Source organism: Euleptes europaea, chromosome 6 (genome assembly GCF_029931775.1).
Source record: "Euleptes europaea isolate rEulEur1 chromosome 6, rEulEur1.hap1, whole genome shotgun sequence".
Lineage (NCBI taxonomy): Eukaryota > Metazoa > Chordata > Lepidosauria > Squamata > Sphaerodactylidae > Euleptes > Euleptes europaea.
Window position 1 is genome coordinate 44,110,640 of NC_079317.1, and position 23,926 is coordinate 44,134,565.

The 23,926-nt window shown below is 38.7% G+C and overlaps 1 protein-coding gene across 5 annotated transcripts in view; it reads left to right on the forward strand.

The window, feature by feature from the left end:
- Positions 1–23,926, forward strand: part of NOVA1 (NOVA alternative splicing regulator 1) — a 191,042-nt gene that overhangs the window by 126,174 nt on the left and 40,942 nt on the right. For 4 of the 5 annotated variants that reach the window (XM_056852180.1, XM_056852176.1, XM_056852177.1 and 1 more), the window contains exon 3: positions 13,835–14,001. In XM_056852180.1, coding sequence (XP_056708158.1) covers positions 13,835–14,001 — 167 coding nt within the window. Of the gene's footprint in view, positions 1–13,834; positions 14,002–17,452; positions 17,567–23,926 lie in introns of all 5 variants that reach the window. The other variant, XR_008933373.1, reaches the window with a different exon arrangement.

Here is a 23,926-nt window from a genome sequence, read left to right on the forward strand (position 1 = left end):
TTTCAACAAGAATATGCCAACAAATATGGAAAACAAAACAATGGCTGACAGAATGGAAACAATCTATATTACAATTCTGAAAAAAAGAACCCTAAGACTGTAGTAACTATCAGACCATTACATTAATTTCTTACGTGAGTAAAGTAATGCTCAAATTCTTACTACAAAGACCATTACCATTTATGGAATGAAAAATGCCACATGTTCAAGCTGGATTCAGAAAAGAAAGAGGCACTAGCGATCATATTACAAACTTACATTGCTTACTAGAACATACGAGAGAATTTCAAGAAAAAAATCAGTTTGCATTTCATAAATTACAGCAAAGCTTTTAATTGTGTAGATCATGACAAACTGGTTGGTTTAAAAATAAATGTGTGTGATACAATATCTGGTTGTTTTGATGCGCAACCTGTACTCTGGACAAGAGGCTACTGTTAGGACATAATATGGAGAGAGAAATGGTGGAGTGAAAATTAGTGGAAGGAACATTAATAATTTGAGACATGCAGGTGACACCACATTACTGGTAGAAAAAACTTGAAACTAGTACTGATGAAAGTTAAAGCAGAAAGTGTCAAAGCAGGATTAGAGGTGAATATCAGAAAGAAAAAAGTAATGACTACTGAAGAATTACACAACTTTAAGGTTTACAACAATGAAGAAATTTAAATTGTTCAAGATTTTCAGTTCCTTGGCAGAATCTTCCACATATACCATGAACTGTCAAAAAGGCAAATAAGTGGGTTCTAGATCAAGTCAAGCCCGAACCTTCCCTGGAAGTTAAAATGACTAAACTGAGGCTATCATTCTTTTGTCAGATCATGAGAAGACAAGTCACAGGAAGATACAATAATGCTACGGAAAGTTGAAGGCAGCAGGAAAAGAGGAAGACCCAACATGAGATGGATTGACACAATCAAGGAAGCTATGGCCCTCTGTTTGCAAGACCTGAGCAAGACTGTTAACAATAGGACATTTTGGAGATCATTAATTCATAGGGTCACCATAAGTTAAAAGTGACTTGACCACACTTAACATACACACATACAGTTTACTATTTTTGATAGAGAATTGCCTCTATTTTGGCAATTGCAAAATAAATTCCTATTGATACTGGAAGACATCTTTATGTGGAACATAGAGCTGGTTATAATTTGGACCCCAAAAAGAGTATATATTTTAATACATAAATATAAATCAAATAAATAAATTCATGTTACTAGAATTCAGCAGTAGCTGGTATGCTGATGCTTTGGGAGCAGGAAAAGGCAGTCACTGCTTAGTAGCAATTGAAGGAGTGAGATTCCCCATGCTTATTTTCAGAGAAGTGATAGTGGAAGTGATGGGGCATGAGTGCTACATGGGTGCTCCAAGCAAGTCAGTATCTGCATTCCTGCATGAAGCAGACTCCAGCCTACCTCTCCTACCTTACATGTCCTCTAGTAATTGTATAGGTGCTCCTCCCGGATATCCTGCAGAGGTTGAAGCATGTTCTAACCTAACACTGTTAGGAATGACTGAATTAGTTTTAATTACCTCTTCATCCTCTGGAAATTAATATGTTATGATGCTGGCATTCAAATTATTTTGATTATGCCCTAGCTTTATTGGAATTTTATTCAGTGATATACATGGAATATTGAAACATTGACTAAAAGATAATAATGCAAATTATGCCACCCCAATATTCATAACTGAGGAAATTGGTATCAATTTGGGATAAAGGGCCTATGCAATTGTGCCTTTAGGTAATTTTGTACTTTGGACTTTTATCTCCCCCCCCCCCATCCCAAAATCTGACTAATCAGTGAAGTGCTGATGAAGTTCATACTTTTATCAGAGTACAAGATGAGCTTCTTGGTTGCCGAATCAGTCTCTGGCTAAGAAGGTAAATTTTCCACTCTTCCACCCACCCCCAATTTTTCCGTCCTTTGATAGAGAAGAATATGATGACAACTGAGAGTTCGGGTAGTATTCATCTTTCTTTATTAATCTAACCTACAACTCCCTCCCCCAATGTGCTAGGTGTAGTTCCAGAGCACCTGATAGTTATTGTGAGATGATCTGGGAACTACAGTTTTCAAAATGCACCGAATATTACCTCTTCCTTTCTCTGTGAGTGCATTCTGGAAATTATAGTTTCCAGATTGCATAATAATAAAGCTATCTGGGAATTATTTTTCTGCAAATACACTGAGCCAAAGGAGAAATTACAAAAAATAAAGGAGGTGAGCTATGAGAGTTTGCCCATTTCTAGCTGCAGCATGTATTGTGGTAACTCCATCCTGAGCCAGGGTGGCCAGGATCCTGGACTTTCACCCCAAATACATCCTTGATGATATCATTGAGCATTTGAAAAGTTTATTAGGAGGCAATGCAGGTTTATAAAAAAGCTACAAGAATACTCTAAAGTAGGGCAGTTTGTTGGAAGAATTTCAGGCATTAAAGCAGATTCACAGAATTAGTTGTATCAAGAAATTACGGAATAAATAATGAGAGAAATTTTCATTAGAAATTGAAGAAATCATAAAACATTAAATTAAGCTGAAGAAAAAATGTTGAAGTCTGTCAACAAGGCTAGAATATTGTTGGTTCAGAAGAGAATAAGAGGAATAGGGAAGCTAGTTTGTTAGGGAAGCTAGATCAATTAGTTTGTTGATCTAAATATCAGATAAATGTTTCAAAAATTATTTACTCGTAAAGTCTCCAGAATGGTAGGAGGTGTAGAAACTGTGTTGATTGTTCTGAATGCCCACATTAATTTCTTTATGCTTTGAATTGCAGGCTAGGTATTATTTGAATGGATTGAAGATCCATATTGTCTTATATTTAATTGGGATCTAAGGTACCAAAAGTAATACCTTAGATGTTATTTATATAAGATGTATGGGGTGGATCATATACAATTTATGGTAGGAGATATAAATTGTTAAAGAAGGAAAAAACACACATTTAAATTATCACTTGTTTTGATGCAGTAGAATTCTTCAACCAGAATTTTTGTATTATTATTATTGAATGTCCTGGAAGAGTTTAATGAGGGAAATAATTTTATCAGGTAAACTTTGAATAGTAATACATTGGGGGGGGGGTGGTTAAACCTCCAAAATAATAGAAGCATAATAGAAAATAAATAATAAAAGAATAATAGAAAGAATAAAAGCAGCGCTTGTAGCTTAAAGAAACAAATTCCCTCAATGACCATTGCTAGGCAATCAAACAGTACTGCCAGTTGAAACCTTGATTTCTGTCAATAAAAGGCAAGGGAAGGGGGCAGGTACTTTACAGAGCTGCTTTGATCACCCAACTTGCACGATTCATCCAAGCCTGGCATGATTCCACACTGCCATGGAATCTTGCTGCATGAATTTAGGCCCTGCATGAATTAAAACCTAAGCTACCTTTTGTGAGGACAAAATAGAATATAATTTATGTAAGCTGCTTTGCATCCCCATTGTGGAAGATGGTAAGGTATAAAAGGAAAAAAAATATATAGATGAAAATAAAAGGTAGGTTGAGGGGCTGCCAGAAAGAAGAAAAGAGGAAATAGTGCAGGAAGGGCGATACGGGGAAAGGGAGGTGCTTCCTGCAAATCCTTACAGGTTCCCTACCATGCAACTGGTCTGGGCAGCCAGCTCTGTGCAACTCAGCCATAGTTTTCCCAGATAGAGGTTGCTGGTGGGATAGAAGGGTAGAAAGCTGAAGACACAGAGGTAGATAAAGGTAGGTTAGCAGGTGGGTGGGAAGGCCAAAAGGAATCAGTAAAAGGGGAAGAAGCTATGAGAGCTTTCAGGGAAGGGAAAGGGGAAATAGTGTGGAAGGGGAAAATGAGATGCCCCTTGTAAGTCATTGCAGGTCCCCTGCTTATATTATGTAATGCTAACCCATAAGAATCTAGTGGTATTTTGATGGGTATTGACAACAAACATGTGACTGAATTTATTTGATGCAGTATAGTGTTTCAGAGTGTATGTCTAAAAACGTGACTTCAGTAAGTTTCTCAGAATTGTGTTTATATAGCCTTATCTGTGAAGCATTTCCAAGACTTTATGCAAGCTTTTAAAGTGAACTGAAGCATTTCGGAAGAAATGTTTTTCCTGAGAGACTTGACTAGTTATCACTCTAAATTACAAGATGCGTCAATTCCCACAAAATTTAAAAGCATTTTTACTATTCAGATGGGTGGGCTTTTTTCCTTTAGTAATTGTATGTGTAGGAGGCAGTATTGACAAAGGCTCATATTACTGTAGTGTGGCATAAAAGCTATAATTGCAAAGTGAGATTTTTATTTTAAAAACTCGAAAGTATACATGTTCATCTAAAAGTTCTTTGCAGATGCAGTTAAAAATCAGCTTTCCCTTATATATACAGGTCCACTTTGATGAACGTAATTTCTTGTTTCTTTTCTGTAGTGAATTTGAAATAAGTTCATGGGAAAAGTGAAAATAGCACTTTGTTCTCGAATAGCCATAAGCCTGCTAGCACTACAGTAGCCAGTGGGAGGGGAAAAAAATGAAAAGAATTGCCATCAATGACAGCATGATGTCACTTTTGGGGAAGAAACCTGGAAATGATGTCATGCCTCTGTTGTTTTACCATAAAGTTTTGGGGCATTCCTAGAGATACATATTGTCACTTCTGGGTTTTCCCAGAAGTGACATCATTAGGGTTGCCAGGTCCTACCTGGCCACTGGCAGGAGCTTTTTAGTCGCAGTTCTTCTTAGGATGATTCATGTGGACGTGTCGGGGAAAGTGCTAGAGCGTCACTGGCACTTCTGTGGTGAACCCGGAAGTAACGGCATTGTGTCGCGTGCACAGATTGCTGCCCCCCTCAGCTGGCCTACTTCCGCCCGCCGGCCCGCTGAAGAGCAGCAGGCAGCCCAGTGAGTTGGCAGGCAATTGCCCGCCATCACTGGGAAATGTGTATCTTGTTTGTAGAGGGTCATCATTAATCCCTGTAAATGCTATATATTTTTTTAAAAAAATATGCGTACTTAGACTTTGTAGTTATTGTTGTGGCAATGCTATGAACCATGACACTTTTTTTGATCTAGCCCACTTTCCTCTTCTAAAATGACATTGGATGCAGTTTGGAGCCTCCTGTGGACAAAAAGCTACAAGGCACCATGGGCTGTAGTGAGAAAAGGGAAATGGTGAAACCATCCTTTCTCATCTGACAACAGAGTGTTCTGTACTCATGATTCATAAGATGCAGCTGATTATGTTAATAAGGATTCCTGATACATATGCACTTTCAGTTCTTATCTAAGGACTAGGCTCTGGTGTTTTAGTGTCATTTCAAGGTTATACTACAATTACAACTTTTTGTTTATGTATTCTGCCATCCTGTAGTAATAAATATGCTATTAAAATGCGTAATTATATGTATAGATACTGGCCACACACATGTGCTTAAATGTATTGATTTAAATAAATACATGTGTATCTAATTCTTCACTGAATTATGGTACTGTATATGTTTAGAGGCAAGATGTTTGTTTGCAGTCCTGGATATTTTCTGTGTGGGAACAAAATATGCACTTTGTCTCAAAAACTGAGCTGAGAACAAATTGTGTAAAATCATCTATTTTGTATAATGAATAGTTGATGTTATGGGTTGCCCACCTGCCAAAGACTCCCATTTATTTCTGGATTTCAGAAATTGTCTTTTAACATATTTTTTCTCAGTTTTACTCTTCATTCCCCCCCTTGCAGTCCAAAGTTTAAAACTATTGCTCAATATCTAAACCATGAAATATAATTGTGTCATACAGTACAGTATTACAGAACCTTATAGGTTGCATGTCATCATTCAGAGTGAACATCGGTACTAATGTTGTACACACTATTTCAGATATGGAAGCTGCATTCAAATATGTCTGTATTTCCAAATTAATATAAGAAGACTTTGAGACAGCATACCTCTTGTCGCTTTGTTCAGTAAATTTGTGTGCTGTCTAAATATTAATGTATATGTATGGAATGGATGTATGTGTGTGGATTTATGTTAATCAGATACTAAAATACCTTGATGAGTATAAAGCTATTTTAAAACTTATGATACAAATGTCTTATTCAATTGCAAATGCAATGAAAAAAAGGTCAGTTTGGCTTCTTTTAAAAGCTTGTTATTTTGACTTCCATATTTGCTGCAAGTGGAAAATCTACACAGAGTTTTACTCCTCAACCACTAAAATGCACTGACAAAGGGTGCTATCTCTGGGCACCATATACGTCTGTATGTAGAGCAGTGTGGGAGTGGGCGATCCATCGTGGCCGGGAGCAGCGCAGCTGCTCACCTCCACATAGGCTTCCCGGCTGCCGAAAACAAAATAAAAGCACTTTAAAAATTAAAAAGGGGAAATTTCCCCATAGCAAGCAGTGAGGCCATGCCACCAAAAAGGTGGTGTGGCAATGCCGCAACACAAGGGGACCAAAGGGATTAGGAAGCTGCCTAAAGGCTGCTCCGTCCCCAGGAATGCCTCCCGCACCAGCACGGGCTCCTGCTTCCAGGATTTCTCTGTGCAGCAGCGCCAGCAGCAGAGCCCCGTGCAGTAGCATGGCTTCCTGACACCAGTGTGTTTGCCATCGTACCAGCGTAGGTGCCACTTTATTCCATGATAAGGTGGCTCCTATGCCGGCGTGAGGTTACACTGGCTCCTAAAGAGCTTCACCCCCTCTTTCAGGGTTGCATGGTTAATCTATGTCTGTAACTCAATATGTAAGAGATATATTTTTAAAGAAAATTCTGTTGAATGATTTTCAACTCTTTCAACTTTTTTACTGTTTAGATTATAGTGGTTTTTTGTGGCCTGATTCTGAGTTTTGTTGCACCAGCAAATAATTTTATCACTGACTATATTTGCTGTCCTGCCACCATGAATTTGCAAAGCATGATGTTTGAGTTGTGCTGGTTGGATGATACAGCACTGCATGTGGATATGCCAATAAAGAAATATAGGATTAAATTTTTAGGTGGATGTGGAACTCTAGAGATGATTATGTAATACATTGCTTCTTCTGTGTTTATTTAAAAGCTTGGTGGCAACTTTGATATATCCCAAATTCATCTTTTCATCTCAACCACGTGTTTGACAATTCTTGTTGTTCTCTTTTAACATTTTTTCCTAGGTGACCTGGCAGCAATGCAACATGGTGAGACCGAATTGTACTTCTCTTTCTAGCCAAGTCCCCACCCATATCTCTGTCAGTGTTCAAGACGCATTTTGTCTTACCTCTATTACAGGCTCCTGACCCTTTGGCTTCTTTTACATTCAAGCAAGCACCCAGCCTTGCCATTTCTTTTCAGCATTTCCAAGAAACATTGCCTGGCTCCTACATAAGATCTTAAGCCCTCCAAGCAGAAAGTAAATCGAGTCTATGTTTTAGATGGGGCCTTTCAGTATAGCTTCCAAATGCTACACAGGTAAATTATGAAGTAATATACTCTTGGTAGAGTGCCCGATGGAGGGGGGGGTCTTTAAACTCCTCCGCGCTGCCATGCCAGGCAGCGCAGAGCACTTTCAAGACCCCCCGCCTGCCTTTTCCCGCCTTTAAAGACCACCCCGCCCGGTTTCCTTGGAGTCCCAGGAAACTGGGCGGGGCGATCTTTAAACTGCTCCGTGCTGCCTGGGCAGGCAGCGCGGAGCAGTTTAAACCCCCACCGCCCCCCTTCCCGGGACTCCCAAATGCTACACAGGTAAATTACGAAGTAATATACTCTTGGTAGAGTCCCGGGAAGGGGGGCGGTGGGTCTTTAAACTGCTCTGCGCTGCCTGCCCAGGCAGCACGGAGCAGTTTAAAGACTGCCTTGCCCAGTTTCCTGGGACTCTAAGGAAACAGGGTGGGGCGGTCTTTAAAGGTGGGAAAAGGCAGGCGGGGGGTCTTGAAAGTGCTCTGCGCTGCCTGGCATGGCAGCGCGGAGGAGTTTAAAGACCCCCCCCACGCCGGGCTTCCAGGGAGTCCCTAGAAGCCGGGCGGGGGGGGTGGTCTTGAAAGTGCTCTGCGCTGCCTGGGATGGCAGTGCGGAGGAGTTTAAAGACCCCCCCCCACGCCAGGCTTCCAGGGAGTCCCTAGAAGCCGGGCAGGGGGGGGGGTCTTGAAAGTGCTCTGCACTGCCTGGGATGGCAGCACGGAGGAGTTTAAAGACACCACCCCCCGTCGGGCTTCCAGGGAGTCCCTAGAAGCCGGGCGGGGGGTCTTGAAAGTGCTCTGCGCTGCCTGGGATGGCAGCGTGGAGGAGTTTAAAGACACCCCCCCTCCATCGGGCTTCCAGGGGCAGTACACCATTTGATTCAGAATACATTTTTTCTTGTTTTCCTCCTCTAAAAACTAGGTGCGTCTTATGGTCAGGTGCATCTTATGGAGCGAAAAATATGGTATCTTGCAGTATGGTTCAGTCTCTGAGTGAAAATCTGTAAACCCTCTGTTGATCTCTTTAGTTACTTTTTTTGGAATCTCTGAAGTGCAGTTAGAAGCATTTCTTGTTTTTATTTTATTTTTGAAATATGGCTACAATGCAGTTATTGTAATAGCAAAGCTTTTAAATTAGTACTCGTGTTCACATATTTACTGTGTGTTATAAGTAATAGGAAAAGTGGAAGGAGCACAGACTTGTCTAGGGGAGGATGTTTGATAGAGAGATACAGAGAAGAACTTAGGATAAAACTTAGAGCACCACCACTTTGCAACCTCTCCTCCCCAACTCTATTCAGACACTTACCTGGGCAGTGATAGCTTTCAAATACTGAAATAGCTGCCAGCTCTTTCCCCACCATGTGTATAGTATAGTGCACAGGTGGCAAACATTTTATTTGGCCAGTTTTTATTTAGTGAGAATTAACATTATTTTTTTACCTTCTGACAATTGGGCAGCACAATCATAAAGGGGGTGTAGTTATGCCACGGCCAGGGATAGCTCAGTCACGGCGCCACATCCTGAGCAGCTTGCTAGCCATGGCCCGCAAGCTGAACGGGGACCCTCCCTCAACACCTGTGAAACTGCTGTATTCAGTTCCACGGACTTTGTCACCATTTCTGCTGATGTAAGTTTGTGCCAGCAAAAGGTGGCATTCCTGGGCGAAAAGGTTCAGGGAGCTGGCTAATGTCAACCCTGCCCCGGGAATGCCCCCTTTGGCGCTGATGTGAGCCTCTGCACTGGAGGTGCACTGCCACCATGGCTGCTCTGACACCCATGTGCTGCCGCGTCACTAACCAGCGTTGGCATAAGTGGCCCAGCACAAGTGCCATTTCAACAGCGCAAGTGGCATTTACACGGGTGCCGGGATCACGCTTCCTCCTAAGCCCTTTCAGCCACCCTCCTTGGATTGCACCATGAGTCAAACAAATACCACAATGATTTCTAATTACTAAACGTTACTTAATGATATATTTTTTGTGTGTTTTATGTCCTGTTATACTATTTCTGTTATTGATGATGTGTTTTATACTGTTGTAATCTTCCCTGAGCTCCGACAGAATATAAAGAAATAATTTTATTTACCCATTTTTTTATTTAGTGAGAATTAACGTTGTTTTTACCTTCTGACAATTTTAGTCAAACAAATAGCACAATTATATCTAATTACTAAGCATTAAAGTTATCATCTTTTTTGTGTTTTATGTTCTATTATTACACTATTTTTGTTATTGGTGGTATGTTTTATTCTGTTATAAACTGCCCTGAGCCTTGGCAGAATATAAATACATTATTATTATTGTTGTTGTTGTTATGATGTTTGGGATTATGTATATTGTGTGAAGTTATATGGTGTAATTTCTAAATATCACAGCACGCAGGATACTTTCTGCTTAATGAAAATTTTCTTTGGCTTCCGACTCCTTTCATTTCCATTATTCCGATAGTGCTCATCCCTTTAAGTGCTCATTTTGTCAGCTCCAAGATCTTCTATGTAAGCTGATCTCTGTTTTTGTATAAATGTGATGTCTGTTGACCGAGAAAAGAACACTTGCATTAGCTTCATTGATCAATCCACATCACTTCCTATCATATAGTAGACAATTAATACTTTGGCCTAAAGACTCCCTGGGGTACTTGCTTAGAAGTAGATCACTTTACACAGGAACCACAGTAGTTCTGTAAAAGAAGAGAGCTTGGAAAAGGTAATGGTAGCAAAGAGAGAGTGAAAAGTACTAGGGAAATGCATCCATGGAACAAGAAAATTTGAATTTCAGGCTTTTCTAGAAGGGTATGGCTTTCTCTTGAATAGCATAGAGAAGTTCTTGTTACACGTATAAGTAAATGTCTATTAATATACTGGGATATGTTTTAATATTCATTGTTGTATGAAGAAGGCTGTTGTGAACTTACTTTTGAAAATGTTTCAGCGCATTCTTGAAAGGAATGCCTGCGCCGGGCTTAGGAGGCAACCCAGTGGCATTGCCTCCTAAAGAGGTTTCAGCACTGCTAAAACCTCCGCCCGGCGCAAAAATTGCACAGGAGATACGCCACCAAAAAGCTGGCGTATCTTTGTAAAAAGAAAAAGGGGCTTTCCCGAGCCAGAGGTCAGCAGGAGGAGGCGGCGGCCAGGGACCGGTGCCCAGACCTGCACGCTGGCGCTGGGGCCACTCACGCCGGCATGCGCCTTCTGGGCGCCAGCAGTGTGGGCCCCTGCGCTGGTGGCGGCCTTAGTCAGCCTGCTATGGGCTTTTGGCCCAATTCTCAGGAATGGGCCCTTTGTTTTATTTTAAATAAATGGCAAGTAAACTGTAGATAAATACCAGATTTCACAATTCAGCGCTCTCGCACAAATTATAGTTTCAGAGGGTAGCTGGGTTGGTCTGCAGTAAAACAGCTAGATACGAGTCCAGTAGCACCTTAGAGATCAACAAGATTTTTGGGGTGTAAGTTTTTGAGAGTCAAAGCTCCTTTTGTCAAATACATCTGATGACGTGAGCTTTGGCTCTCGAAAGCTTATACCCCCCAAAATCTGGTTGGTCTCTAAGGTATTACATAGATTATAGTTTGTGTGCTTCAAAATTATAAATCACAAGAAAATAATAATGAAAAATGTATTTGAATCTATACAGAAGTGTCTCTGTAAACTTTAAATGAGATATTTCCTAGCTGTAAGAGGCAATGTTTATAGCACAACTGAGTTTTAATTCTGTCTCTGCCACAGTCCTGAGGTTTGGCATGAGGAGGTCTTTGTAACACCATGACCTAAGAAGTCTGCTTAAAAACTGTTTCCCCCCCCCCTCTTTTTTATGTTTAACATCTGCTGTGATGAATTCTGAGGAATTCAAAAGCTTGTACACTGTTATGTCCCTGGGTTAGACCTAAATGAAGGTATTACATGGATTGTGTTCTTGGCTTCTTGATAAGTCACCCTGTGGAGTACTATTCCATACCATTCATCGCCTTTATATCCTGAAATTGCAGATTTTTAAGGAAAACAGTGGACTTTGTGTTTTGTTTGATGCCTTTTTGTTTACGACATGATTCATACTAATAAATGGCAGCTTTGGTACATGTTTGTTGATTTGAATGATTTTTTTAAGGAATTCGTTTTTTCTTCTTTCATAGTTAATTGTAAACAAAATGAGATTACCTCAATATTATTTTCCCTGTATAGTTAAAAGAGAATTACTGCTATTTCTTCCTGTCATTCTCATGGACTCGTGTTACGTTTTGTGGAGTGGTGATTCGGCTGAAGCTTGCTGTAACCATTTTTACATATATGAAAAGGCAGGAAATTGTCACTGTCCAACAACAAAGTAGTATCTAATTTTTTTAATGTTTCGATTTATTAAAACCATGCCAACATTTCTAGTTATGAGACTTCTTTTTTGGGGGTAGTGCGATAGTTTGTTTTTAGCAGAACAGTGATGATTAGTCATGCTAGCAACTGCTTGCTAGAGCATGGACAGTATCTTGTGGTTTTCAGATGTCCTATTTCTGTTTCTCATTTGCTGCTTCCTTCCCACAATGCTGCAAATGTATTCTGAATTTCTCTGTAACTCATTAAGAACTGAAGAACTTATTTTGGAGCACATTTAACCTTGGTCATAAACTTGTGCAAGATGATAATCATTTTCATCATTTCTAATTGTGAGATGATGTGCTAACTGGTAATGTTGCTTGAATATTATATTGGTTCTGTGTTATGGCAGGGAGAGACTCCTATTGATGTGTATCATCTTAAGGTTGTAAATTCCAGTGCAAAACTGGAGGACAAAATAAATTGCATCATGAGTTTCTTTATGTATTTTGTATATTTAAAATTTAGCCCAGTATATTGATCAAAGGTAGGTGTTAAATTCTCATATCTAATGTTGCATGTTGTTCCCCGCCCCTTTTCCTCCCTGAATCATATTATTGTATTGTGTTTGTATAAAAAGGCATTGTGAGTATGCAATATTCAGTGTGCACCTTGTGGAGTAGTTTGCCTATTCATTTTAATAGGAGTTTGTTTATGTACATATATGTTTGTATGTGTCTCCCTCTTTCGTGCACCAGGGGTACCTGAGGTATGTAAACAGGTCTCTGCATCAGAGTAACAGCATTTCTGTATATGTGTAAGGTACTTTATATCTACATATGAAATATGTGACAAGATTCGTTCACAGAGGTTGTATTAGATAGTGAATATCTGAGGACAATATAGCAAGTTTGAAACAAAGAAAAAATAAAAAAACCCAACTTTGAGAGAGAGATAGTTTATCATCACACACACACACACACACACACACACACACACACACACACACACACACACACACACACACATATATATATATATATATATATATATATATATATATATATATATATATATATATATATATATATATATATATATGTCAGAACATAGATCCTGGGGAGCCCCATCTGAAATTGCTTTTCATGTTAGAGACTCACTCAGTGGCCTTGTACAGGTTGCTATCTCACAGCTTTTCTGGGGTTAGTTGCAGTCTAAATTTTCCTTCAGCAGAGTAAAACTTTCCTGCTCTGCCCTCTCACTGCAGCCCAATGATCTCCATGAAATGCTGCTCCTGGGGACTAGGGGACCCTGAGGAATGATGGGGGGATCTGCAGCAGGAAGGGGGGACTAGTGGATATTACCAATTCAGTATGCATGTTAGGAGTAAGATTTCTTTGGGAGAAGGGCAGGATTAAAATGCAACAAAATAATAAGCCTATTACAAAATAGGAACAAATACAGTTTTCAGTAAGTTTTCAATAAACAATGAGCAGGATTCAAACCAGAAAATTAGGTTTGCCAGTTTGCAGAGGACAAGGAACGCCTCACCTCTGGCTCCCATTTCCCACTGTGCTCCAGTGGCCAGCAGGAGAATTTAAAACAAAACACAGATGGTATTACATCACTTCCAGGGAAGACCTGGATGTCAGTCTACTCTAGGAATTGACAGAATCACCATAGTTTTACCATGGATTTTCCACTAATTCCTAAAGTGGACTGACATCACTTCCAGGTATCCCCCAGCCTCCCTACAGCAAATGCAGTGTTGCCTCCCACATACATGGGCTTTTCTGGGTCTTCCTTCTGCAACAGCCAATCTTGCCCACTGAAACTCCCCCCAAAAATCAGAGGCTCTCAAGACTCATCAGGCTCAACGAGATGTCTCAAAAAGAAAATTGTTTCACTTGTATATGCAAGGAAGCCCACTGTATCTGTTCATAGGCATTTCTTGATTCAGTCATTGTATTTCCTAGGGATTTTTTTCTCCTTTTTCATTTTCACAGATAGGCCATTATAAACAGGTTGATCCAAGTGGCTACAGTTTACTGTGGATTAAGTTGACATTTTAAAAACAAAACAACAAAAATGTGCTTTCTTTGTTTCTGAAGGTACGACAGAGCGGGTGTGTCTGATCCAGGGAACAGTGGAAGCACTAAATGCAGTTCATGGCTTCATTGCTGAAAAGATTCGAGAAATGCCTCAAAATGTGGCCAAGACAGAACCAGTTAGCATTCTACAGCCTCAGACCACCGTCAATCCAGACCGCATCAAACAAGTGAGTTGAGAAAGGAATAAGCTGTTGTTGTATAACAGTTCATTCAAAGAACCCCTAAGTAGTTTAGCAGTTAAGGCATTCATATTACCTGTGTGTTTCAATTATGTCACTTCCAGCTATCTGCAGTGTCTTCCTCATTATATGTGAGATGCCTAATTTTAAGATTTCCCCATTTTGAAATCATCACCTGATACTGGCATCACCAGCAGAAAAACTTGCCAAACTTCCCTTTGTAGAGAGATGATACCAGGTTACTGTTTTAAGAATCTTTCATTCCCCTATTGTCAAAATGACCTTGCACCGCCTTTTATTTTGTTCCAGTTTGTCTTCTGCAGGGTTTCCTAAAAAATATTATTTAAAAAAAAAATTAAAGTCCAAGAACTAGGCTTGCAATATCAAAACAAGTTGTGCTTGCTAATTAAAAGAAACAGTAGGTCAGCAGTTCTCAAACTGAAGAGGAGTGACAGAGTTTCAAGAAGGCATTAGCATCCTGAGGCAAGTAGAGCTTTCCTCCTCCCAGCAGTCTGTATGGGTGGAATGGCTTTTGGCAAAGGACCTTTTTTGGTCCAGTTTGGATTTATGAGAGTGACCTTATTACATTTGGGAGCCAGTCAGTGCCCCTCCCCACAATATCAGTCTAATTTGGAAATCACAGGAAGAACAGTTACTTCTTTTAATTATAGTACCTTCTGAGTGGCTTTATGATACCATCAGAGAGATACTGTTCGTCTACTAATGTTAATTTTTCCATAGGAGTAGTTATATTGTTATCTTGGTTGCAGCAGACTAGTGTCTTGTGCCACCTTTGGTTAGCTTTTAAGGCTCTTCTATTAATTAATTAGTCCCTTCTATTAATTAATAACCTAGTCCCCAGATTTTTAAATACAGCAGCAGGTTGCATGCAGCTTGCCAATCTCCACACATTCACCTGCAGAACTGATGGAGGAGAGGTCAGAAGAGAATGCATTGTCAACAGATTCGGGAAACACTGTTGTGGTAAATGAAAGCAAAGTTCTTAGCAATACCCAAGTTGGTTTGCATATTTAACATACGAGATAGCTAAAATGTACAGTCTACACACAAGCCTTCTAAAATGGTAGGCTTTCTGTGAGCAAAATGTGGAGCCTATGCCCACTTCAGAATTTACAGTCCATACACAATTTTAAAATGATTCAAATCTATAACTCAGCCTATTAAAACCGGCACAGTGAAGCAATAATCTTGCCTTTAGTATAATACAAATTAATTTAAGCATTAAAAATATATTCCAAACTGACTTTTTGGACTTTCTTGTCTATAAGGATCAAGTTGTCTATAAGGGTCAAGATATCTTTCAAAAGTCACAAGTATAATTTTTTCTGTAAAACAACTGATGGTTAAACCCCCCTTGGAGCACAGTTATCTTTATATAAACAATAATTTCACTTCAGATTTAAAATTCCCTTCCACTCTCTAAATCAAAACTATTTTGAAATATTAAATATTGAAGACTAATATTCTCCTGTATTTAAACAAACCTGGTGTTTCTTTAAATATATTGGCTCAGTGGTAGAGCATCTGTTTGGCATGCAGAAGGTCCCAGGTTGAATCCCTGGCATCTCCAGTTAACAGAATCAGGTAGTAGATGATTTGAAAGATCTCTGCCAGAGACTCTAGAGAGCTGCTGCCAGTCTGAGTAGACAGTACTCACTTCAATGAACCAATGGTCTGGTTCATTATAAGGTAGCTTCATATGTATAATATATTATAAAAAATGTATCAAAGAACTGAAGCTACTAAACGACTTTAAAAAAATCAGTTATATTCTGCTATTTCATTCATAAACAATGCCTTTTTAATAGCTGTGAACTGATTACATAAAATATATAAATAATTAGTATCCTTATTTTTGTACCATAATCTCTAACAGTTCAGAACATTTGTTGGGGGTAATTATAGGAGGAAGCTATGTCACTGGCATTTGCTTTTGCTCCAACAATTTATGCTGCCTTTATATGTATTATAATTCAACCATTTTGTTAGGCAAAGGATAGGAATACTAAAGAACCAAGTCATTGGTCTTGCCCTGTTTGGTCTATAAAATTACATGGTTTTTTTAATTTTGCAGGAGGTCATCATTCTTTCATCCACATCAGGAAGGTTTTTATTTATCTTTGTACTTTCCTTCATCTTAAGAGCAATGAAACAGGAATATTTCTAAGGAACTATGTCAAAATTCCCTCATGCAAGATGACACCTGTGCTTATAAAGATATTTGGATGCCCTTGGGAAGAAATGTGTGTGTGTGTTTCAGGAGGCTTATCCTAAAATTTAGATGTAAACAGTTGTATATGTTGGTTCTTGTAGGTTATCCGGGCTGTGTAACCGTGGTCTTGGTATTTTCTTTCCTGACGTTTCGCAAGCAGCTGTGGCAGGCATCTTCAGAGGAGTAACACTGAAGGACAGTGTCAAGTGTGTAGAAGAGTAATATATAGTCAGAAAGGGGCTGGGTTGAGCTGAATCATTGTCCTGCAAAAAGTATCAAAGGTAATTGTACTTTTTGCAGGACAATGATTCAGCTCAACCCAACCCCTTTCTGACTATTACTCTTCCTACACACTTGACACTGAGAGACACTGTCCTTCAGTGTTACTCCTCTGAAGATGCCTGCCACAGCTGCTGGCGAAACGTCAGGAAAGAAAATACCAAGACCACGATTACACAGCCCGGATAACCTACAAGAACCAATGAACTCTGACTGTGAAAGCCTTCGACAATATAGTTGTATATGTTATTGACAGAAAGGTAGAATATAAGTGAGTTAAATGAACTAAATTAAGGATTCTACTAGCAGAAAAGGTAAAACTCTCAAAGTAGATTCAAGTAGTTTGAAATCTTAAAGTAATAATAGTCTACAAATATAGCTTAATTGGAATGAAAGAGTACTACAACTAAGTTGAGTTAAAAGGAATTTTTTGCTGAAAATAGTGCATTTTAACTTGAATGATCTATAGATTATTCTCATCTGGACATTCAGAATATCTTACTGAAACCTTAGATAAACATAATGGCACACTAACCCCTGCATTTGTGAATTCCTTCATCTTGTGGAGAAATCAATTGCTTTCATTCCTTCTGAGGCTGCTCTAAGCATAGGATGTCAGTTTGGCTGAAACTGACTAGAATTGTCGATTGGTAGAAGAGCCACTGTTTTCAATAACAAGAAAATATTCTCACCAGTGGAAATAATTTAAATAATGTGGATTAGTTTTGTGAGTTCACTTCTACTGTATGTAATTACTAGAGAAATCTACCAATCCCAGAACCAGAAAAGTTGACCACATGACAATAAAGAAGGTTACAGATAATACAATGCTCAGAAATGGTACCAGATAAAATTGGCTAACATCAACACATCCTGTAATAAAGAAGTATCTTAAATTTTATAATAATTAAACCCCATTTTGTAAAGATTTTGTGCGTTGCAGAAAGTTACGTACTAAGGAAGCTAAGAAGATGAAGTAGCCCTGCAGCAACCACCACCACAGACTGTGACAGTATTGCCCTACCTTTCTGGTACAAGGAGGTTAGTTCAGCCTGCATCCCTTTTTGCGCCTAAGGAATCAGTTACTACTCTGCCTTCTTTTCCCCCCATTGGCAGATGAATTAGAGTTTCAGAGAAAGTAGCAGAGTAATTTGTCAACCAAAAGTCAGACAGCATGTTTCTTACCAAAAAGCTTGGTTGTCTAAAACTGCAGTTCCTAATCAGCTGTCTCAGTAAAGTTTCCATAGTACAAAAAGGGATGAACAAGCTTACCACATCTTAAGTAGCTCCTTCGTGGCTCATTTGAATTGGGGGAGGGAAGCATATACATATAATATTTTAATAATGCATCGCTTTATTACAAAACACTTCAATTTACATGAAAGATTACAGTTTTGGTAGAAGGGGGGGACCACTTTTATACCTTTTGAATATATAAGGAGCCCTTTCTTCTATTGTGCAGCAAGAGCCAAAATCTAGAGAACAATGAAAGAGTGAATAGTACTGCCACAAGTATTTTAGTAAAAATATAGTCTTCTGCAAAGTTCTCCTAGCTGTAATAATGATATATAATAGAAAATTCTGACTATTTCTTTACTAGAGCCTTGCTAGAAGGCAGCTAATAATTACTGAAAGCTTCATTGATATTGTGAATGATCCAGTGTTAAAAATGGAAATTATTTAAAGTGAATTAATCTTATGATTCTAATAATTTCATACATCTCATTACCAGAAGCTAATAATTTTTAAATGCAAGCATTTGCCTAATGCAAAATACTAATTTTAAGAAGATTTTTTCCTTTGCTGTACATAGTAATCCAGAGTTACTGAATTGCTTCTAGCTTTCTGCAATATGCAGTGCTACCTGAAACCATTTCATTGATATCTTTATGAAGCAGTGTGTCTTAGGTGACCAGCACTTCCAGTCATCTGACAGAAAATTTTTAAATAAGTAATGATGAATCATCTTTCTTAAGATAAAATATTTTATGAATTAGTAAAAATAAGGAGCTATTTATTTCCATGTTCTTTTTTGGAGTATCCCTGTTTAGTTGCACATATGTAGTTCAAGATCTGTCTTGATCTTTGAGATCAGAGAAGTGTCCCTTTTCAGCTCAGAGCCTTGTGTACCACCACTTAGAATGACCTGCAAGATGGGAGGAGCAATTCCTGTTTTCAGTATTGTCCTGGGACTTAAAATCTTATACAGTATCAGGTCCATTAACATCAGACAGTACAAACTGGGAGCCCTCATGGAAATCTTATGCCATCCCACCACAAACTATTCATGTCCAGGATTCTATAAATTCTCAAAGGTGTGAGCAGGCTGAGTCCCCCCACCCCCCCGCTTTATTTTCGTTAAATACATTTCAGCTTCTCTTAATATTCTGCCGCTCCTGGAGCAGTTCCAGTCCCCATCAGGCTGGTTTGCTAGGGTTCCCTCCCCCCTTTTGGTTAGATTATAGTCATATATTTCTGCATACCTGGAAAGTCTATGAGTATCTCCATTGTATTGCTTTTGTTATACACATGGGCCAACTAGTATCGCATTTGACACGGTGATTCTTGTGAAGTCACAAATTACCTGTGTTGTTTCCACAAAAGTCTTTATCAATTGGTAGCACTATTAACTCACTTGCTTATTCTTGAGAATCCAGATAATTTTTCTCCCAGCAATTTTAAAAATTACTCATTTGTAGTGACTTTTGGAATTTCCTTCATAACTGCAGCTCAATCCTTTCAGGTGTAAGTTATATGGAGGTATTTTCTCACTTGAATTTCAACAGTGATTTGTGACATGGTTGGTAATAGCATGTAATCCCACATCTCCATTATGTGGTTGGCAACAGAATGCAATCCTACCTCTCTCTATGAAATCCCCATTCCTCTGCCTTTACTCAACCTACAGTTCATCAGTTATGGATGGTGAATATCCTCCGCCTTCCCCATGCCACCCAGCTTCCCTTATGTACCTTTCTTTTTAAAAATTAAAATATATATACTATGCATTCACTCCACTGGTGCACAGTTGGGTAGGGGGTGGAGTTCATAGAGCACCCTTCCACCCATAGAGCAGCAGTTGAAATGGGAGCTTTTACACTATGGTCATTGGATAATTGTTTGCAGCAGATAGGACTTGCAGTACATGGGAGATTTTAGAGGGAAAGAGAAGCTCCAAAGTTAGTAGGAGCCTTAGTAAATGGGACTTTTTGAATTTGTTTTTAAGATAATTTATGCTCTGTGTGCACCAGTGCTGATGCATGTATACATGTTCCTTTGTGGGGAAAACCTCCCCCTTTCTGGAGCAGTAGCAGTGGTTTCAGCAACAGATGTTCTTCAGAGGGAAAGAGGTAGGGAGGCCAAATTCCCTGAGCAGAAGCAAAAAACACTCATTTTTGTTGTCTAGAAGTATACAGTTCCACAGTCGTATTTGACTGGTCTGAGATGCCTAAACAGTTAGATTTTAAAGAAGAGCCTGCAGAAAGGCAATACCAGCCTTTGACTGTTGGATCTATTAAGGAAAAAAATTGCCTCCATGAAAGACTCCAGCAAACAAGGGGGGAAATTACTTTTTACAAGCTGGCATACTCAAGGTGGAGTCAATACACAGATCAAGATGTCCCATAGACAGGAAACACATGTATGTGTATGTATTCAGATGGAAAAAAAGACTACCCTGACCACCTAAGAGGGGAGAATAACAGGAATTTTGGAATGAAGGCAAAAGAGGTCATGTTTTGTCTTTTTTTGTCTAGGCTGCCTTGCTTCAAATGACAAAGCAAGTAAAAGGATTGCAGTTTGAAATGGGCCCATCTCTAATGTACATTCTTCCGGTGACTATAATTACTCCATGGTTTTAGTTCAGAAACTGTGATCTAAACTTTGTAATATTCTGGCAAATTTTATCCATTAAAGTAAAAAGCATTATTTTTCTTTTGGTTGTAAAATTGACTTTAGAGATTTTATCAGTCCTGATTTAGGTGCTGTGTACACTTACTCCACTGGATTAATTTGTATATCAGAAAGTTGAAAGCTTTGGACAGCAGGACCATAGAAACTATACAAGCCCTTTGACCAGGGACCCCATTAAGTAACACAGATCTGAGATAACTAGTTGTATCTGCGATTTTCAATAAACATTCTGTATGGGGGAAGAACCCAGGTTCCCTTCTTTCCTATGGTGATTTCCACTTCATGACCTGGACATAATTTATGCATATATATTATGCATGCTCTTGTGCACTGAGGAAGCAATTGTCATTGCCATCCCACTCACATACATACATCACTTCTTATCAACAAGCCCATTTTGCCACAAAAGCATTTCATTCACCCGAGAATGCAATCATTTAAGTCTATAGAGGGATCATATTTAGTAGGGCTGAGCTTAAGACAGTGAACACAGGTGGATCAGAGGAGGCAGGACCCTTAAACAGCTGCATATATAACAAGGAATAGAGAAGATGATGGTTGGCTTGCGGTGACAGTTCCAAGACAACATGAACTGGGTATGGCTGCCATCAGACAAGACAAAGAGCTGAGGCTAGAGCAAGTGTCTCTAAAAGTCCATCTCCACTCCAGTTTAGTAAGCCCCCAATCTGGTGATCCCACCTAAAGTTTCAGTGTCTATACTGTGTTTAGGAAGGAAAAATAACGGCAAACAATGAAACTAAGGGGAGAAACCCAAAATTTTATAAATCAAATATGCTACTGAAGATTACACACACTTACTTGTATATAGTGTTGACTCTGCATTCTTTTATATCCAGAATGGAGACGATTTCCCCCTTTTTGCCATTAGTTTTCCATTCATTTTAAAAATATAACTTGCTGCACCTCCACTGAACAATGTTTAGGAAGTACTTACTTGTGGGGAGGAGCCAGGTCTCTGGTTCTGGGAATCCAAGGAAATTCTGTTCTGTTAAAAGTAGTGAAAAATCTATGCCTGTTGCTTCTACATTTCTCCCAACTAGCTTTATGACATGCAGTCTGATCCAAGAATATTCAAATTCTTCATTTCTAGTCCTTGGTGAGTTGTTAACCAGTGTGTCGGAGGTCATGAGATCAATGCAATTTGCTAGCAATTTTCTGCAGATATTTGCTACCAGATAATACTGTAGGTTCACCTAATCAGTTCATAGCTTTTGAAGCAGGTGCCCTCTGTAAAACCAGTGGCTTGTAGATAGTTTAATTTTATTTTTTATTTACATCCTTTATAGTCTGCCTTTCTCACTTGGACTCAAGGCGGATTACACAGTGAGTCAACGCAATCAACAAGGAGGGGTTATTCAGTAAACAATACAATAAGATTAGGATGGTAGAGCCAATCAGAAATCTAAAAACAGAACTGAAACAAAGGATAATGCTTAATATGAGACACATTAAATGATACCATAATAACGCAGTAGGATCCTAGTTTCCCAAACTGCTGACATCAATGTGCCATTCAGGAAATCTTGAAAGACTCTTTTACAAAGCAATGAAAATAACTTCATCACTAGGCTCTTTTTATCAAAAGGGACATTGCATCTGCCCTAATCATCATTGCCTGTTCCTGCTTTACTACAGAGTGTGGATTCCTCTTACTTTTACCGTATTTCTCCAGATGTTATGTTCTCCCTGCCAATTAGCAATCTCAAAATTATTCTGCAGTACTCTTGAAGCTGTCAAAGACACACTTTATCCCCTGGTGAATAAAATGAGTTCCACTTTGCAGAACTGAATTGTCAGTGGAGATTTGATGGGTCCATTCAGAAAAGGGTAAGACAGCTGGTGAGCAGGAGAATGAAGTTAATCAATCTCATGTCTGTTCCTAGTAGTAAAGGGTGTGTGTTCCCTCCATGTATATATAAAAGGCTACATGTACTCAATCCTTATTACATTTACATAATTTACAAATATTAGGAAGACAGTTTCAGGTAGGTAGCCATGTTAGTCTGTAGTAGTAGAATTTGAATCCAGTAGTGCCTTCAAGCCCAGAATTTTTTTTCCAGAGTATTAGTTTTCATGAATCAAAGCTCACTTTGTCAGATACCAATTTATGGTAGGGAGTCAGATTCAGTGGCACCTGATAGGACTAATCATTTATCAGCATTTTTAATTTGAGATCTTGAATATATGTTTAGGGGCTCTTCAAATAAGGTATCTCACAACAGGTCTCATTTCAAGGCCTTGATAAATTGACACTATCTTTAATTTCTTTCAGTAGTCAGATATATCTTCCCTGTTCATACAGTCTTTCAATTTGGGTTGGAAGTGAATCTGAAGGTAGAGCCCTATCCAGTATTTGCTTTACTGGTCATAAAATTCTGCCATAATAATAGGCTTCATTGTGATGAGAAACATCTAGGGGGAGAACTGTAATGTTCTCTTATAAATAAAATACATAAGGAGGAAAGAAAGGTCCATAGTCAGTAAAGGTCAGTAGGAAATTTGTCATCCTAAATTCTAATCTCATTGTGCTAATTGCCTTTGAGACAAGGCATTTAAAAAAAACATTTATGACCTGTGGAATGGGTCAGTCTTTTGTATTGTTAGAAGTGAAAGAACATTTCACTTTTATGTGTATTGTATTTTTTAAAAGATTGTTTTTGTACTTTATTGTCATTCTGTGTTTCATGCTGTGTACTGAATTTCGGTAACTGATGTATACTTAATGTACATTTTAAACAGATCAGTTCTAATTCTACTGAAATTTGTGAGCTTTTCAATTTGTTTCAGGAATAAAGGGTCACGTGCATATTTTAATGACAGAAATGAAAGGAAATTGAAGTTTTTCTAATTATATTGCCATGTAGTTCTTGTACCCCCTTCTGTGGGATTCTTGCACACGTTTCCTGCAGTCAGTGACTGCAGAAAGATCCCCTACTTCAACAAGCAGGTAGCATTGAGAATTGTTGCTATTCTCGGCCTAGAGGTTTACAGATGGATGCAACATGTTTAAACTGCTTAATGGACCAATTTTTGATGTCTGGTTTAAGCTTCTCAGTACTTTAGTTTTTCACCACCATAAACTGAAACGATACATTCAATTCACTTCTCTCTCTCCATTTCTTGAACTGTCATCATTTTTAATTGATATTCTTATTTATATTAAATACTATTCTTATTTATATTATATTAAATACATAATCAAATAAATAATTTCAGTTATTCTGAGGATGTCATAGCATTCCAGGATAATTCTGTGGCTATGAAATACATGAATTCAGTTCACATGAATATTAGGTAAGATATTGTTTATTTTCAGTGTTTAGAGCCAGCAGTCCCCCCTCAGAAATATACCCCCAAAATAATTCTGTGTCCAGCCTTTGCCACAGTCTTCAGGATCTTTGTTTTGCTTTCCCCCCAGGAACAATAGTTAAAGTGTTTTAACGAGTAATGCACTAGTTGTCTCCTTGC